Source organism: Hylobates moloch, unplaced genomic scaffold (genome assembly GCF_009828535.3).
Source record: "Hylobates moloch isolate HMO894 unplaced genomic scaffold, HMol_V3 SCAFFOLD_22, whole genome shotgun sequence".
Taxonomy (NCBI): Eukaryota; Metazoa; Chordata; class Mammalia; order Primates; family Hylobatidae; genus Hylobates; species Hylobates moloch.
In genome coordinates this window covers 11,837,231-11,854,112 of record NW_026652297.1, presented here as the reverse complement: position 1 = coordinate 11,854,112, position 16,882 = coordinate 11,837,231, and the positions used below count along the sequence as shown (strand labels likewise).

General features: G+C 37.6%; 1 protein-coding gene across 5 annotated transcripts in view; it reads right to left on the bottom strand.

The window, feature by feature from the left end:
* PIK3CB (phosphatidylinositol-4,5-bisphosphate 3-kinase catalytic subunit beta) overlaps positions 1-16,882 on the bottom strand; it is a 187,537-nt gene that overhangs the window by 62,893 nt on the left and 107,762 nt on the right. For all 5 annotated transcript variants that reach the window (XM_032144371.2, XM_032144372.2, XM_058433364.1 and 2 more), the window contains 2 exons: positions 2,500-2,751; positions 257-353 (listed from right to left, as the gene is read on the bottom strand). In XM_032144371.2, coding sequence (XP_032000262.1) covers positions 257-353; positions 2,500-2,751 — 349 coding nt within the window. The remainder of the gene's footprint in view (positions 1-256; positions 354-2,499; positions 2,752-16,882) is intronic.

The window sequence follows — 16,882 nt, the reverse complement described above, 5'->3', positions numbered from 1 at the left end:
AAATAAAAAATAAATAATAAATAATAAAATAAAATATAGGCCGATTTTAAACCAAAACAAAATTTGTAAAGAAATCTACTCAGAAACAAGTAATTTTATGATGATATTAATTTGTGTAAATCTGTTTTAGAATAAATAATACAAAATGATAATTTTATTTATTAAATTGAAAGACCGGTGACTCATAAATATTAACTAGTCCACATGCCAAAAGTCAATTATGGTTTAACATTAAGGATAAGAATGTAAATCTTACCAGGAAATGAAGACCAGCTGTGTAATATTATGTCTCCAGTTCTCAATTGTCCTTTAAAGTCAAAAACCATCGTATTTACCCATGCTACAGGATAATGCTGTTGAAAAAGATACCATTGCATAAATACGCTAAGAATAAGGTGTAAACATGCACATGTCCTTTGTTTCAATAATGTTAGTTCTAGAAAGTTCTGGATGATTTCCAAAATAATCTAAAACGAGAACAAGATATACATAGAAAAATGCGCACTATCTTTATTATGTTTAAGAAGAACCTTAAAACCCAATTAACATTTCATAATAAATAGTATATGAACGAAATAGAATATGGACTAAAAAGCCTTGTGAAGATGATTTTTTTTTTTTGAGACGGAGTCCCACTCTGTCACCCAGGCTGGAGTGGTGGTATGATCTCGGCTCACTGCAACCTCCACCTCCCAAGTTCAAGAGATTCTCCTGCCTCAGCCTCCTGAGTAGCTGGAATTACAGGCACCCGCCACCACATCCAGCTAATTTTTGTCTTTTAGTGGAGACGGGGTTTTGCCATGTAGGCCAGACTGGTCTCAAACTGCTGACCTCAGGTGATCCACCTACCTAAGCCTCTTAATGTGTTGGAATTACAGGTGTGAGCCATCACGCCCAGCCAAAATGAGAAATTCTTAATAATCCAAGAAACTACGTATAATATCAGAATACGTGTTTTAAGAGCTTTCAACCTACATAAATCTCAGTATGGAAGGAGATAATGTCTCTAGGCATATAAATATATCTCTAAAAAGGAGGCATTGAGCTGACAGGACTTTTATACAAACATTTAAATAGATTAATTTTGCCATAGTGTATCAAAAATCTTATAATCAAACACTCTGAGGATAATTCTACATCAGGGAAGAAAAAAATACTAAGGAACTAACGCTTCTGTGACTTTTTAGTCATTAGAAGTTATTTTACTTTTAGGGTATTTTTTTTTTTTGGAGACAGGATCTCACCATGTTGCCAAGATTGGTCTCCAACTCCTGTCCTCAAGCAATTCTCTCACCTCAGCCTCCCAAAGTGTTGGGATTACAGGCATGAGCCACTGCGCTTAGCCTAAAAATTATTTTTAGAAGATTATATGATGATAACCAGAGGAGATGCTTATATTCCCATGTTAAGAATAAAAGAAAACGGCCAGGCGCGGTGGCCACGCCTGTAATCCCAGCACTTTGGGAGGCCGAGGTGGGTGAATCATGAGGTCAGGAGTTCAAGACCAGCCTGACCAACATGGTGAAACCCTGTTTCTACAAAAAATACAAAAAATTAGCTGAGTGTGGTAACTGGTGCCTGTAACCCCATTTACTCAGGAAGCTGAGGCAGGAGAATCGCTTGATCCCAGGAGGCGGACGTTGCAGTGAGCCAAGATCGTGCCATTGCACTCCAGCCCAGGTGACAGTGTGAGACTCTGTCTCAAAAGAAAAAAAGAATAAAATAACACAAATTAATATATAGATAAATATAGTAAGATTTTAAAAACATATAAAATTAATGTCCCTGTCCCCACCAAAAAGCTTTCAAAAAGCAAGAAGAAAGTGAAACATTTGACTGAAAACATAACATGGAAGATGAAAGTATGACAACAGGTCCATCCTCTTATATTCATAATTTCAAAATCCAAGAACCTCTAAAAACTGAAGGTTTGTTCATAGCTCATGTGACAGCAAAAAGTGGCCAGAGATAACAAAAAGCTAATGATAGTCACATTTAGTGTGAATATTCATATATTTCACTCCAAATATTAACATGTTTGATGACACATTTTTATGCCCCAGACCCCACAAGATATGTTGAGTCAGTTACGACCAATGATCTTTCTAAAATGCACAAAATTCTGAATTCTTAAACATATCTGTCACATGAAATTTCAGTTGAAAGACTGCAGAACTGTAAATTTTTCAAACATCATCATTCTTCATATCTTCTTAAAAGTATTACATATGTAATAAAACACTTATAAAATAAATCTGCCAAAAGAAAATCCATGGTAGAAGGAGCAAGATTACAAAAAAAATGCACGAACATAAACATAAGTAAATGCATGAACATAAATCTAAAGATATAAACATGGAAATTTCTTATCTTCTTAAAATCAGGTTTTAAGGATCAAAGTTACCTAATATAATTTAACTTATATTACTCAATTATTTCAAACAGTCTTAAAATTATTCCATTATATAAAACAATCCTCAGAAGTTGGTGTATCATTACCACTTTTCCAGCTTTCCTGATGGTCTGATATTTAGAGGGATTAATAGTTTTCGTTGATTTCTTCGTTTTTACTTTATCCAAAACTGCATAAACAGCAAAACATAATCGAGCCATTCGTGGTAAGTCACAAATATTAATATCAAATTCCAGTGGTTCATTCCAAATATGGTCATTTTTCCCTGATACCTCTGAGCTTACGATGGTTTTACACAGGAGCTCAGTACCATGAAAAAGACCAGCCCTGACATGAACCTGTAATGAAGCAGACAAAAACAAAAACAAAGTCATGAATACTGTACCACGAAAAACATCTCTTTTTGTTTGTTTGTTTCTACACTAAAAACATCTTTATTTTGGAGAAGGAAGGAACATACTGGAAGAAGAAACATGCCAAGTTTTAGAAAGCCTACTTGTCTACAGAACCACTAGACTGTAATTAACCAGTATATTGTTCTAACTGTATAGACTAACTACAGTTAGTCTAATCTGTTTTTCACTTGCTAAGTAAACCAGCTATAAAATCACATATTGGTCCAAATGCCAGGGTGCTCAATGGTTTAAACAAGTCTAAAGAAACCATGACAGTAAGTATAAGCATACTATCATATGCTTACTCACTGACTTCATTTACTTGAGGTCTTGTCTTACCCTTCTCTATGTGTAGGAAAGAATGAATGGATGAGATGGCTCCAAAGTTTCTTTCTACATCTAAATAATTTATGAATTTGTCATACTAAGTCAAGAGCTAACAAAAGATATTCCATCCATATCTATGATTATCCTATATATCACTGTCCTTTGTTTTTCCCTAAAGGCCTGGGGCCAGAGTGATGCAGGGCATGTGTAAGATGTCCCAGACAATTCTACTCATTTGCAGTTTTTTAAAAGATATGACCTAATTATCACCAATTTAAAAGTCAGAGAGAAAGTAGAGCTAAAAACAGTAGTAAAACACAGAGATTGACCCAGTGATACACTTTTAAGGTCAAAGTTTTTATACCAGTTCATTCAGATGTGATACTAGCACACAATATTACTCAATAAATATTTACTAAACAAATGAATACATATGTGGAATTGCTTAGGCTTATCTTTCATTTTTCAAAAGCTTATCAACAAAAGCTTTTCTGGCTAGTTAAGAGTTACCACGCCAATATTTGAAAAGGAAGATAAATACCCAAGAATATCCACATACTTCATCTATAGATATTAAAATATATTCAAACAGTAATATAAAATTTTAATACTGATGTAATCAGCAAATTTAATTATAAATATTTATAATATAATTATGGGTTTAAAACCTATTAAAATAATTAAAACTATGTTATGCTGGCATAAATAAAACTGTAGGTTAGTAGGCCAGACATATCATAATATAGTAAAAAAAGATGACTGACTTAATAAATAATATTCTTTTATCTAATTCCAGCAAAATAAGCACAGATGGATTAGAGTGTTAAATACTTTTAAATGATTAAGAGCTAAAGAAATATTATTAAAAAGCTATCAGAATAACTTGAATCTGGATGATGGGTTCATGGAGGTTCATTATACTATTCTACTTTTGTGTATATTTGAAACTTTTCTTTTGAAAAAAAATTAAGCTAAAAGAAAAAAATTGGTTATTCTAAACGCAGATGGATTATTATAAATGATAAATATTCAAGTAACGGGTTACAAAGGATACTAAAAGTAGTTGCAGTAAATCCTCAGGTCACTAGGAATTTACATCTGAACACATGACCTAATTCCCTTCAACTCCAGAAAAAGGCGTAATCCTTCAAGTCTCCTCGTCCCATATTGCTCCAGCTCCCCAAGTACTGAGATGTTACTCCTTTGCTCCTCTGCATTGGAAAAATCTTCCTCCAGCAGGCTATAAACCTGTGGAAGTCTCTCTCAAATCAAACTCAAACAAAAATCTACCTTAGAAGCTAACTAACCATAATCACTCATGTTCTTTCTACCACAGTGACAATGGTACCAGCAGCTACTCAGTCACCTCTGTCTCCTACTTTCAATTCATCATGAAGTCTATGCTGTATACAAAGAAAAAGTTGATTTATGATGTAACCTTAAATGAAAAACAGTATAACACAAAATACCATCAAAATACTATACTATAGCAAAATACTATCAAAAGCATGGCCAGGTGCAGCGGCTCACACCTGTAATCCCAGCATTTTGGGAGGCTGGGGCGGGTGGATCACTTGAGGTCAAGAGTTCAAGACCAGCCTGGCCAACATGGTGGAACACCATCTCTACTAAAAATACAAAAATTAGCTGGGTGTGGTAGAGAGCACCTGTAATCCCAGCTACTCGGGAGGCTGAGGCAGGAGAATCACTTGAACCCAGGAGGCAGGTTGCAGTGAGCCAAGACTGCACCACTACACTCCAGCCTGGGCGACAGAGAAAGATTGTGTCTCAAAAAAAAAAAAAAAAGAAAGAAAAAAGCATGTTCACCTTGTAAACTGTGTGAAGAATACAAATGAAAGTAGTTTACAGGCTGGACACGGTGGCTCATGCCTGTAATCCCAGAACTTTGGGAGGCCGAGGCAGGTGGATCATGAGGTCAAGAGATCGAGACCATCCTGGCCAACATGGTAAAACTCGGTCTCTACTAAAAATACAAAAATTAGCTGGGCATGGTGGCACATGCCTGTAGTCCCAGCTACTCAGGAGGCTGAGGCAGGAGAATTGCTTGAACCTGGGAGGCAGAGGTTGCAGTGAGCCGAGATTGCGCCACTGCACTCCAGCCTGGGCGACAGAGTGAGATGCTGTCTCAAAAAAAAAAGAAAAAGAAGTAGTTTATAGTAGATAGCTGGAATATTGGTGATTGTTGTCCCCTCTGATTAAAGGGGGACAAATACTAAAAATCAATGATCTTTGATTTTATTTTATATAATGTTACCTTTAAATACTTTTAAATAGCCCAGAAAGTATTATAAAATGGCTGAATGTCCAAATGTAAGACCTTATATACAGACATAACAGCAAAATGGCCACAGTCAATCCAAAACTCATTAAATGAAACCATGAATGAAAATAGAAATTTTTTTGGTATTTTTTTAAACTTTCATTTTAGGTTTGGGGGTACATGTGAAGGTTCGTTACATAGGTAAGCTGGTGTCACAGGGGTTTGTTGTATAGATTATTTCATCATCTAGGTATTAAGCCTAGTACCCAATAGTTATCTTTTCTGCTCTTCTCCCTCCTCCCCTCTTCACCCTCAAGTAGACTCCAGTGTTTGTTGCTTCCTTCTTTGTGTTCATAAGTTCTCATCATTTAGCTTCCTTACAAGTGAGAACATGCAGCATTTGTTTTTCTATTTCTGCATAAGTTTGCTAAGGATAATAGCCTCCAGCTCCACCCATGTTCCCTAAAGACATGATCTCATTATTTTTTATGGCTGCACAGTACTCCATGGTGAGTATGTACCACATTTTCTTTATCCAATCTGTCTCTGATGGGCATTTAGGTTAATTCCACATCTTTGCAATTGTGATTAGTGCTGCAATGAACATTCGCATGCATATGTCTTTATGGTAGAATGATTTCTATTCCTCTGGGTATACACCCAGTAATAGGATTGATGGGTCAAACGGTAGTTCTGCTTTTAGTTTTTTTTTTTTTTTTTTTGAGACGGAGTCTCGCTCTGTCACCCAGGCTGGAGTGCAGTGGCGCGATCTCGGCTCACTGCAAGCTCCGCCTCCCTGGTTCACGCCATTCTCCTGTCTCAGCCTCTCCGAGTAGCTGGGACTACAGGCGCCCGCCACCACGCCCGGCTAATTTTTTGTATTTTTAGTAGAGACGGGGTTTCACCGTGGTCTCGATCTCCTGACCTTGTGATCCGCCCGCCTCGGCCTCCCAAAGTGCTGGGATTACAAGCGTGAGCCACCGCGCCCGGCTTTTAGTTTTTTAAGGAATCGCCATACTGCTTTTTACAATGGTTGAACTAATCTACACTCCCACCAGCAGTGTGTAAGTGTTCTCCACAACCTCACCAGCATCTCTTATTTTTTGACTTTTTAATAGCCATTCTGACTGGTGTGAGAAGGTATCTCACTGTGGTTTTGATTTGCATTTCTCTAACGATCAGTGACATTGAGCTTTTTTTCATATGCTTGTTGGCCGCATGTATGTCTTCTTTTGAAAAGTGTCTGTTCATGTCCTTTGCCCACTTTTAATGTTTTTTTCTTATAAATTTGCTTAAATTCCTTATAGATATTGGCTAATAGACCTTTGTCTGATGCATAGTTTGCAAATATTTTCTCCCATTCTGTAGGCTGTTTACTCTGTTGATAGGTTCTTTGGTTCTGCAGAAGCTCTTAAGTTTAGTTAGATCCCACTTGTCAATTTTTGCTTTTGTTGCGATTGCTTTTGGTGTCTTTGTCATAAAATGTTTGCCCATTCCTAAGTGCAGGATAGTACTGCCTAGGTTGTCTTCCAGGGTTTTTATAGTCTGAGGTTTTACATTTAAAGTAAATGTAAGTGTACATTTACATTAAGTCTTTAATCCACCTTGAGTTGACTTTTGTTTATGGTGTAAGGAAGGGGTCCAGCTTCAATCATCTACATATGGCTTGCCAGTTATTCCAGCACCATTTATTGAATAGGGAGTCTTTTCCCCACTACTTGTTTTTGTCAACTTTGTTGAAGATCAGATGGTCGTAGGTGTGCGGCCTTATTTCTGGGCTCTTTATTCTGTTCCATTGGTCTATATGCCTATTTTTGTATTAGATATTATTTTTAAAACAACCATTTGGGTTTTTCTCCCTCTCTTTAAGTAGGCAGTTTCAGGATTAAGTAGTTACACCCTTAAGCAATCTTTCTTTAAGTCCATGTCTCTGAACTACTTTAAATGGTATTTCCCTGTGTTCCCAGAAGCTAGTCAAAAAGCCTGGGTACTTTCATTTTTAGTTTCTAAAGACTATGAACTAAAGAAAATTATGAAGAAAGATTTACACAACAGCACTTTTAGAAAATCTTTATATCTACCTTATATGCTATATGCAAAGTATTTAACTTATGAGAAACATTAGCTCAGTATTTTTTTTTTTTTTTTGAGATGAGGTCTCACTCTGTCACCCAGGCTGCAGTGCAGTGGCATGATCTCAACTAACTGCAACATCCATCTCCCAGGTTCAAGTGATCCTCCCACCTCAGCCTCCCAAGTAGCTGGGATTACAGGTGCGTACCACCATGCCTGGCTAATTTTTGTATTTTTAGTAAAGACAGGGTTTCGCCATGTTGGCCAGGCTGGTCTCAAACTCCTGAGCTCAAGTGATCTGCCCAACTTGGCTCCAAAAGTGATGGGAGTAAAGGTATGAGCCTTTAATATCGGTCTAGCGTGGTATTTTAAACAGCTAAAATAGAACACTAGAAAGAACAGGAATAAGTGAAGGCATATTAAGACACACTTCACTTCTCATATTCCCAATTACTTTGTTTCTCTAAATAAAAGTTTAGTTGCCTATAAGAACCATACAACAATTATTTTCTACTGAGCAATTAAGAAACAGCCCCATCATCAATGTCTGTATCAGCTCTGTTTCATCTCCAGAGAAGTCTTTCAAGGCTGAAGAAATAATCAATTTCACAGCTTTAAACACATTACCAAAAATTCTGTATGACATTATATACTCAACATTTAGCCTAAATCCATTCATTTAAACTAAATTCATATAAACTCCCAATCTGCTCTGCAAACACTGACAAAAAAAAGGGGGGGGTAGGGGAAGAAATGTGTATGTACAGTGTGAAAATAGAAAATGAGACCTGAAGAAATATCTAGCCTAGAAAAAAAAGCTTGGGAATCAAGCAAAGGTGGTGCACTTTTTCAAGTTTCTGACAAAGAAGATACCAGTAATTGCTTTCCAAGATCTGAAGACGACTAAGTGAAAAGAAAATCACTAAGAGGTGTTGATGCAGGGTCCGCATGCCTGAGGCAAACAACCCATCTGACTTCTGAGTTCCTTGACCTAAAAATCTCCAACTAGGTACTTCTCTCCTTCCCTTCAACCACACAATCCCACGATGCCACGCTGAATTTGACTTCACCACACCCTAGCACCTCCAAATCACTAATTATTAAATCTCAGTTTCCAACCACTTCCCACCCCAATTCCAACTTACTGTTAATACATTCCCAAAGGAAAGCTTTGTAGCCATCACTAAGACCTCTATTTCAACAACCAACACCTCTTTCTCCCCGCCTCTCTAATAGTTTTGTCTGCCTTCACTCTCACCAAAATTATCTTCAAGTGCCTCTCTCCCATCACACTCATCTGGAAGTCTGTATCTTGGATAAACCTAATCACCTGCTCCTCTCCATTCCAAATGTTTTCAGGCAGACCAGCACCATGACTGACTGTTTTCAAATGTAAAATTACTATTTCAGGCTGGGTGAGGTGGCTTACACCTGTAATCCCAGCACTTTGGGAAGCCAAGGCAGGCAGATCCCTTGAGCACAGGAGTTCAAGACCAGCCTGGGCAACATAGCAAAAGCCCATCTCTACAAAAAAATACAAAAATTAGTCAGGTGTGGTGGTGTGCACCTGTAGTCACAGCTACTCAGGAGGCTGACGTGGGAGGATTGCCTGAGCCCTAGAGGCATAGGTTGCAGTGAGCATAGATTGTGTCACTGCACGCCAGCCTGGGTGACAGAGCAAGACCCTGCCTCATTCAGAAAAAGAAAGAAAAGAAAGGAAAGAAAGAAAATAAAGAAAAAACTATTTTGTTACTATAAGATTTCTTACCTTTTACTGCTCAAAATTTCTATTACCATTTACTCTCCAGAGAGATAATAAGCCTGCAAACTACAAAAAAATTTCAAAGCCCTGTTTAAGCTACTTTTTGGGAAAATGAAAGTGATTTCATAGGCAACTAACATTCCACACACCTTCATGAAAGGTGAGTGGGGGAGAGGGCAGTGCCATCTATTCACACATGATTTCTGCTTAGAAACTTCATATCCTTAATTTTTTTTTTTTTTTTTTTGAGACAGAGTTTTGCTCTCGTTGCCCACGCTGGAGTGCAATGGCATGATCTCGGCCCACTGCAACATCCGCCTTCTGGGTTCAAGCAATTCTCCTGCCTCAGCCTCCCGAGTAGCTGGGATTATAAGCTCCCACCACCACACCTGGCTAATTTTTTTGCATTTTTAGTAGAGATGGGGTTTCACCATGTTGGTCATGCTGGTCTCCAACTCCTGACCTCAGGTGTTCCATTTGTCTCGGCCTCCCAAAGTGCTGGGATTACAGGCATGAGCCACTGGGCATGGCCATGATGATTTAATGTCACTCTAGGCTCAGTTGATGATCCATGTGTGCATACATATATACATATATATATATACATATATACACACTTTGATCTTATTTGACTTTAAATGAACACAACAAAGTCTCCACTGCCTAATCTTTCCCAAATCCAGTTTTGAATAAAAATATGCATACAGAATTTCCTGAAAAACACACAATATTTATTTAGGGAGTCCAAATATTATTCAATTAAAGATAAACCATCAAATGGCTGAATACGGTACTAAGACTGAATAAATTTGGTCTCTCTTCTAGAATGACTTTTTCCAGATTACACTGTCAATATTATATTTTATGCCTACCTAGTGAAAGACATTATAAGAGAGATGAGCAGCATTATTTTGCCTACTATAATATGATGTTGTCAGAGGTGCTGGTGCTCACTACATTACTCACTGTGTCTCATTCATAAGGATTCCCTAAGCATATTTCTCTCAATTTACAGTATTGAAATATGCTACAAACTCATAAATAACTAGTTTGTTTTATCTTATGAGATTCTGAATATTACAACTGATCATGTTTTCTCTTTCCCTTGTCCACTAGGTGTAGGGCAAGCAGACAGCCAAATATGTAGCCCACATCAAGCAATTAATTACACAGGATCTAATATTATACACATACCTACTAGGAATCTTGCCACTGGGTGGGTTTTTTTTTATTATTTCCTGTCAGTTAACTATCCCCTATTTTTTTTAAAGTCAAAACTGTGTATATTGTATGTGCTATGTAAGAGAGACACACACACACACACACACACACACACAGAGACTGTGTGTGTAGGTTCACCTCAAATAATCTGTAAAATGAGATTTGGTAAATCATAAATAAAACAGAACATACATAAAATATATTTTGCATCTGTTGTATGGGAGGTTATAAGATAGGAATATCAGGATAAAAATGGTATTCAATTCTTACTCTCGATAATCTTACCTGAATTTGTCAACTTTTTAATATGGCATTTAAATATAGTTTATGCAGGAAATTATGAATTTTACAAATGATTATTTTTCAGTGTTCTGGTGATAAAGACTTGAGAAATAAAGACAAATAAGTCCCCACCATATAATAAAGGCTCAATAAATGTTCGCTAGTATTTAAAAACAAAACAAAACAGAATGCTAGTTATAACTGCATCCAAAAACTTCTGGCAAAACTCAGGTATAGGAAATGAAGTAGAATTAGGGATGAGCTGCTATAAAAGCTCAAAAAAAAAAAAAAAAACCCTAAATTATAATGGGCTAAAAAAAGTCCCATACCACCTGTGTGAATAGCCACAACAAAGAATGTGATCTGGGAAAGAATAACAATAAAGAACTAATCTAACTTGAGCATGGTGACAATTAAAAAAAAAAAAAAAAAAAGACCCTGCACATTCCGAAAAAATTTGTTGAAAATAAGTATCATTATTTAATAGTCAAAGTATGATTTATTTCAGGCCAAGTCATTAAGATTAGTTCTGCTTGAGAAATCTCTGTGTAATTTACCAAAATTATTAAAGTTGACAAATCACTAAAAAGAAACAAGAGTAGGAAAAAAGACCCAACTTTACAATGATGCTAAAAATTTTGTTCTCTGAATTTAAAAATTTTGTTCTCTGAATTTAGAATCTCCCATTAAAAAAAAAGAAGCATAAAAAAAGAAGTTTTTGTTTTCAGAAAAAGCAGTAACAAAATCCATCCTCTAAATTTGTATCACATGAAATTTTATAAAAATTGTCCCATTTCCTGAAGTTTGATCTGGGTCATCTTCAATCTTGAGAAGTAAAGCATTTTAAAGTATAATTAATCATGCTTTAAAGCCTGGCACAGTGGCTCACGCCTGTAATCGCAACACTTTGGGAGGTCGAGGTAGGCAGATCGCTTGAGCTCAGGAGTTCGAGACCAGCCTGGGCAACATGGCGAAATCTCCTCTCTACTCAAAATACAAAAAAATAGCCGGGCGTGGTGGTGTGCGCCTATGATCCCAGCTACTCAGGAGGCTGAGGTGGAAGGATCCCTTGAGCCTTGGGGCCAGAGCCTGTGGTGAGCCAAGACGCATCACTGCACTCCAGCCTGGGTGACAGAGTGAGACCCTGTCTCAAAAATAAAAATAAAAATAAAAATAATAATAATAATAACCATGCTTTATACAGTTACATGTTTTATTACCCAACTTTAATAAATTTTCATGGAAACACTTCTTCACAAGCCCCAGAACATTAGGAGAGCAAAAGAAGTCAGGCTTTGACATGCAAAGGACTTGCCACTGTGCTATAGCAGGGAGGTGCCAAGCCAACACACAGACTGCATTCCTATACTCACCAATTAAAAATGTTCTGTGTTGAATAAGATATGAATTTTTTTCACATCAACATTTTAATTTCCTTCTTGTTCCACAATATGGCCAAAATCCACTACATTTTTGCCCTTAGATATTAGACACAAAAAAAGATCAGTAGCATGAATAGGTGGAAATTCCCATGTTTTGGGAATTTCCTAGCCTTGACCATTTGTAAAAGTGAAAAACTGTCTCTTCTACCTTCATCACTTCAAACACCAAATGTGAGGGTTTTCCTACACCAACCAATTCTCCAACTCTCTGGACACCAATTGGGTATCATACAATTCAATTTTGATGCTACCTGGACTTAGGGCAGATGCTACCAGGTTATGGCATCAGTTCCATAAGACTGACTTCCAATTCAGGTGACAATTGCAAATCCCAGGTTATTATTTGTACTTCTGATCAATCGAGGGTTCCCACAAATGCCCTCCTCAGGTTCAATGGCTCACAAAACTCAGGGAAACACATTTATCCATTTCTTATAAAGGATATTACAAAGGATAGAAATGAATAGCCAAGTGAAAAGGTATATATATGTTCTTCAAGGTCCAGAAGGGTCCCAAGTGCAGAAGCTTGTCCCCATGGAATTTGGCTGCACTATCCTCTCAGCATGTGGATACATTCACTAACCCATAAGCCCTGCAAATCTCATTATTTAGGGTTTTTATGGAGGCTCCATTAAGTAGGTATGGTTATTAAGTCACTGGCCACTGTTAAGTCAGTCTCCGTCCTCCCTCCCCACTCCAGAAGTCCTGGTGTGGAGCTGAAAGTTCCAATCCTCTATTCACGTGGTTGGTTTCTCTGGCAACCGGCTCCACCCTGGAGCTATCTAGGGGCTTTAAATTTCCATTCATCTTGTCAGCATACAAAAAGACACTCCTATCATTACCCAGATTCCATGGGCCTTGAAAGCTCTTGTCGGGACACTGAGACTAGATCAAACCATTAGAATAATAGATACTCCTATCACTCAGGAAATGACAAGGGACTTAAGGAGCTCTCTGCCAAAAGCCACAGCGGAGACCAAATATATATTCTTTATTATGTCGCAATTTGTAAAAAGGTAGCTTTGTTCTGACTTATGAGAAGAATACTACGTGACCTTAAACTAAGGATAAAATGTTAAGAGACAGTTACGTTAAAATGTATTCATTCATTGCACAAATATTTATTTGGTGTTCCAGGCACTGAAAGAAGAAGATAAAAAGAGGAAGATATGGGGAAGGTGTGGGGGTAGGGGGTGTGGGTGTGAGGGCTGAAAATTTACCTGTTGGGCATAGTGTTCAGTATTTGGGTGATGAATACACTAAAAGCCCAGACTTCACTTCTGTGCAATATATGCATGTAAGAAATATGCATTTATACTCCCTAAATATATATTTGTTTAATGTTTAAGATTAAAGATACAAGTTCCTTGGGTTATATACTTTAATAGATAAGGAGTCCTGAGACCTATATAACTAGGCTATGGGGAATTATGATGTATAACTAATATGTGTGATACAGGATATGTCTGCACTTGTATTTCTCTTGGGCTTCTTGAATTTGTGTTTCTGTCTTTTGCTGACTTTGCCAATAATCTAATTTCCTGTGATTATTTCCTTAAGTAGTCTTCCTGAACTGTACTCTTTCTCTTATTTTTCTCAAAGTCAGATTGCACAAATGTTAGACTTTCTAGTATTTTCTCACAGGTTCCTGGGGCTCCATCGAATTTTTCTCCCATTTTTCTCTCTGTTGTTCAAACTGGAAAATTTGTATTGATTAATCTTTAAGTTCACCGACCCTTTCCTTTTTCATTACCATTCTGCTATTGGGTCCATTCAGTGTATTTTTAAATTTCAGTTATTATATTTTTTAGTTCTGAATTTTCCATTTGATTCCTCCTTATATCTTCTATTTAATGGCTGAAACTTTCTCCCTTTCCAGTCCCTCCTGTTGCATTTGCCCTTAGTTGTTATAGCATTTTCATAACTGCTTTAATGTCTTTGTGAGATAATTCCAACATCTGTGTCATCTCGTCACTGACGTCTATTGAACTATCATTGTCCACACAACTTCAGATTTTCCTCATTCTTTATGTGTCAACTAATTTTGAATTGTATTCCAGATATTTTGTCTTTTATGTTATGAGACACTGGGTCTTGTTTATATCCTATGGAGAATGTTGATATTTTTGTTTTAGGGGACCATAGTTAGTTAGACTCAACAGTTGGAAGTTTCCATGAGCCTTCTGTGAGCTGCAGTTCCGATACCAGTTCAGTTTTCAAGTCTTCTTGCAGGGCTATTTGCATCTGTCCCATGTGTGCACTACACATTAACCAGTTTGAGACTTGGGTAATGGAATATGCCACTGTTCAGTTCTCAAAGTACGTAGACTTTTAAGAGCAGATCCTCATATGCACAGCTCAGGAATAAGCTTATAAACACAAATAAGTAAGAGGTTTCTTTCCTGAGCTTATCTCACTCTACAATGTTCCAAGTATTTTTTAGTAGGCTGGAGTTCCCCTTTACTTGTTACCCAACCAGAAAGCTGCGGCTTTATTCACCCACACTTCCTGCAACTATGCTAAACACTAGGGGGGTGAGGGAAGGGGAGACTTACTCCATTCTCTTGTGTCTACAACTCCTATAATTGAAACGGACATTCAACTCTGAGTCTTAGGCTCTGCCTGTCCCCACTGCTCCTGCCAATGCCACTGCTACCACTGTTACTATTGCCACAATACTGTTCAGAGACTGGGGCAATGCAGAAGAGAAAAAAGAAATAAAAAGAGGAGAAAAAGAGGTACAATTCATACATTCTCTGAGAGTTAGAAGACCCCTTTCCCATTAGAGCTATAAAAAGCTATAAATAATGTCATCATCTAGATTTTAGGCAACACTGAGTTCAGGCTTCTGCTGAATATTAATTAAGATGTATACATGAAAGACGAAAACACTACAAGGCTAGCCAGGCTCGGTGGCTCATGCCTGAAATCCCAGCACTTTGGGAGGCTGAGGCAGAAGGATCACTTGAGCAGAGGAGTTCGAGGCCAACCTGGACAACATAGTGAAATCTTGTCTCTATAAAAAGTCAAAAAAAAAAAAAAAAATTAGCTGGGTGTGGTGGTGCATGCCTGTAGTCCCAGATATACAGGAGTCCGAGGCAGGAGGGTCTCTTGAACCCAGGAAGTCAAGGCTGCAGTGAGCCGTGTTTATCCACTGCACTCCAACCTGGGTGATGGAGCAAGACTGTCTTTAAAACAAACAAACAAACAAACAAACAAACAAAAAGCCCTACAAGGCCAAGGAAAGACTGATCAGGAAGCTATATGCTACAGAATTCCAAGCACTCCCACAGAGATGGAAGATGTTCAAGTGCCAGGGAGGCAGAGCGGTGAGTCAACACTGAACATTTGAGATTTCTGTTATAGACCTCATATAGAGTCATGTGTCCTGTATGATCTCTCAGACTGCAAATACGATGGACTAGACGCCTGTGATTAGGTTATACTATATGATACTGTCAGCTTTAAGGAGGGCAGATAATCCTCAGTGAGCCTGACTTATTTGTTGAACCCTTAAAAGACACTCAGCTCTTCCTAGCAAAAGAGTCAAAGAATGAGAAAATTTGATGCATGAGAAATTTTCCAGACTTAAAAGTTAGACAGGGCCACAGGGCAAGGATCTGAGAGCTGTCTCTAGTTACAGAGAGAAGACCCCAGCCAACAGCCAGCAGGGAGTTGGAGACTTCAGGCCTACAATCACATGGAACAGAACTGGGCCAACAACTTGAATCAGTTCAGAAGCAGACTCTTTCAGAGCTTTCAAAAAGGAGTGCAGCCAAAGTATACCTAGATTGCTGAGCTAGTAAATAAATGTCGTTTTAAGTTTATGGTATTTTGTTATCCAGCAACAGAAAACTAACATAAGGAACTACTATGAACTTTATGCAAATAAACAACAATGAAACAAATTCTCTGAAAGACAAAAATTACCAAAATTCACACAAAAGAAACAGAAAATCTGTCTACCATACCCATTAAATAAATTTTGAATTTCTGTCTTTCTGGTTTTTTTTTTTTTTTTTTTTTTTGGATGGAGTTTCGCTCTTGCTGCCCAGGCTGGGGTGCAATGGTGTGACCTCAGCTCACTGCAACCTCTGCCTCCCAGGTTCAAGCGATTCTCTTGCCTCATCCTCCCAAGTAGCTGGGATTACAGGCATGCACCACCACACCCAGCTAAGTTTTGTATTTTTAGTAGAGACAGAGTTTCACCATGTTGGTCAGGCTGGTGTTGAACTCCTGACCTCAGGTGATCCACCCACCTCGGCCTCCCAAAGTTCTGGGAGTACAGGCATGAGCCATGACACCTGGCTATAAATTAAGTTTCTAATTAAAAACCTTCCCATAAAGAAAACTTAAGGCTCAGCTGGCATGGAGTAAGTTCTATCAAATATTTAAGGAATAAATAATACCAGTCCCACGTAAACTTGTTCAGAAAATAAGAGAAGGCTTCTCACCTCATTATATGACCAACATTATTCTAATACCAAAATCAAAGAAAGACATTACAAGTCAAGAACACACCAATATTCCTCAATTTTCCTTATAAGCATAGACAATAAAATCCATAACAAAATATTAATAAGTCAAATTTAACAATGTATAAAAAGGCTAACACATCTTGACCGAGTGAACATTATTTCAGAAAAGTAAGGTTGGTTTCAACTTTTGAAAACCAATGGATGCTGG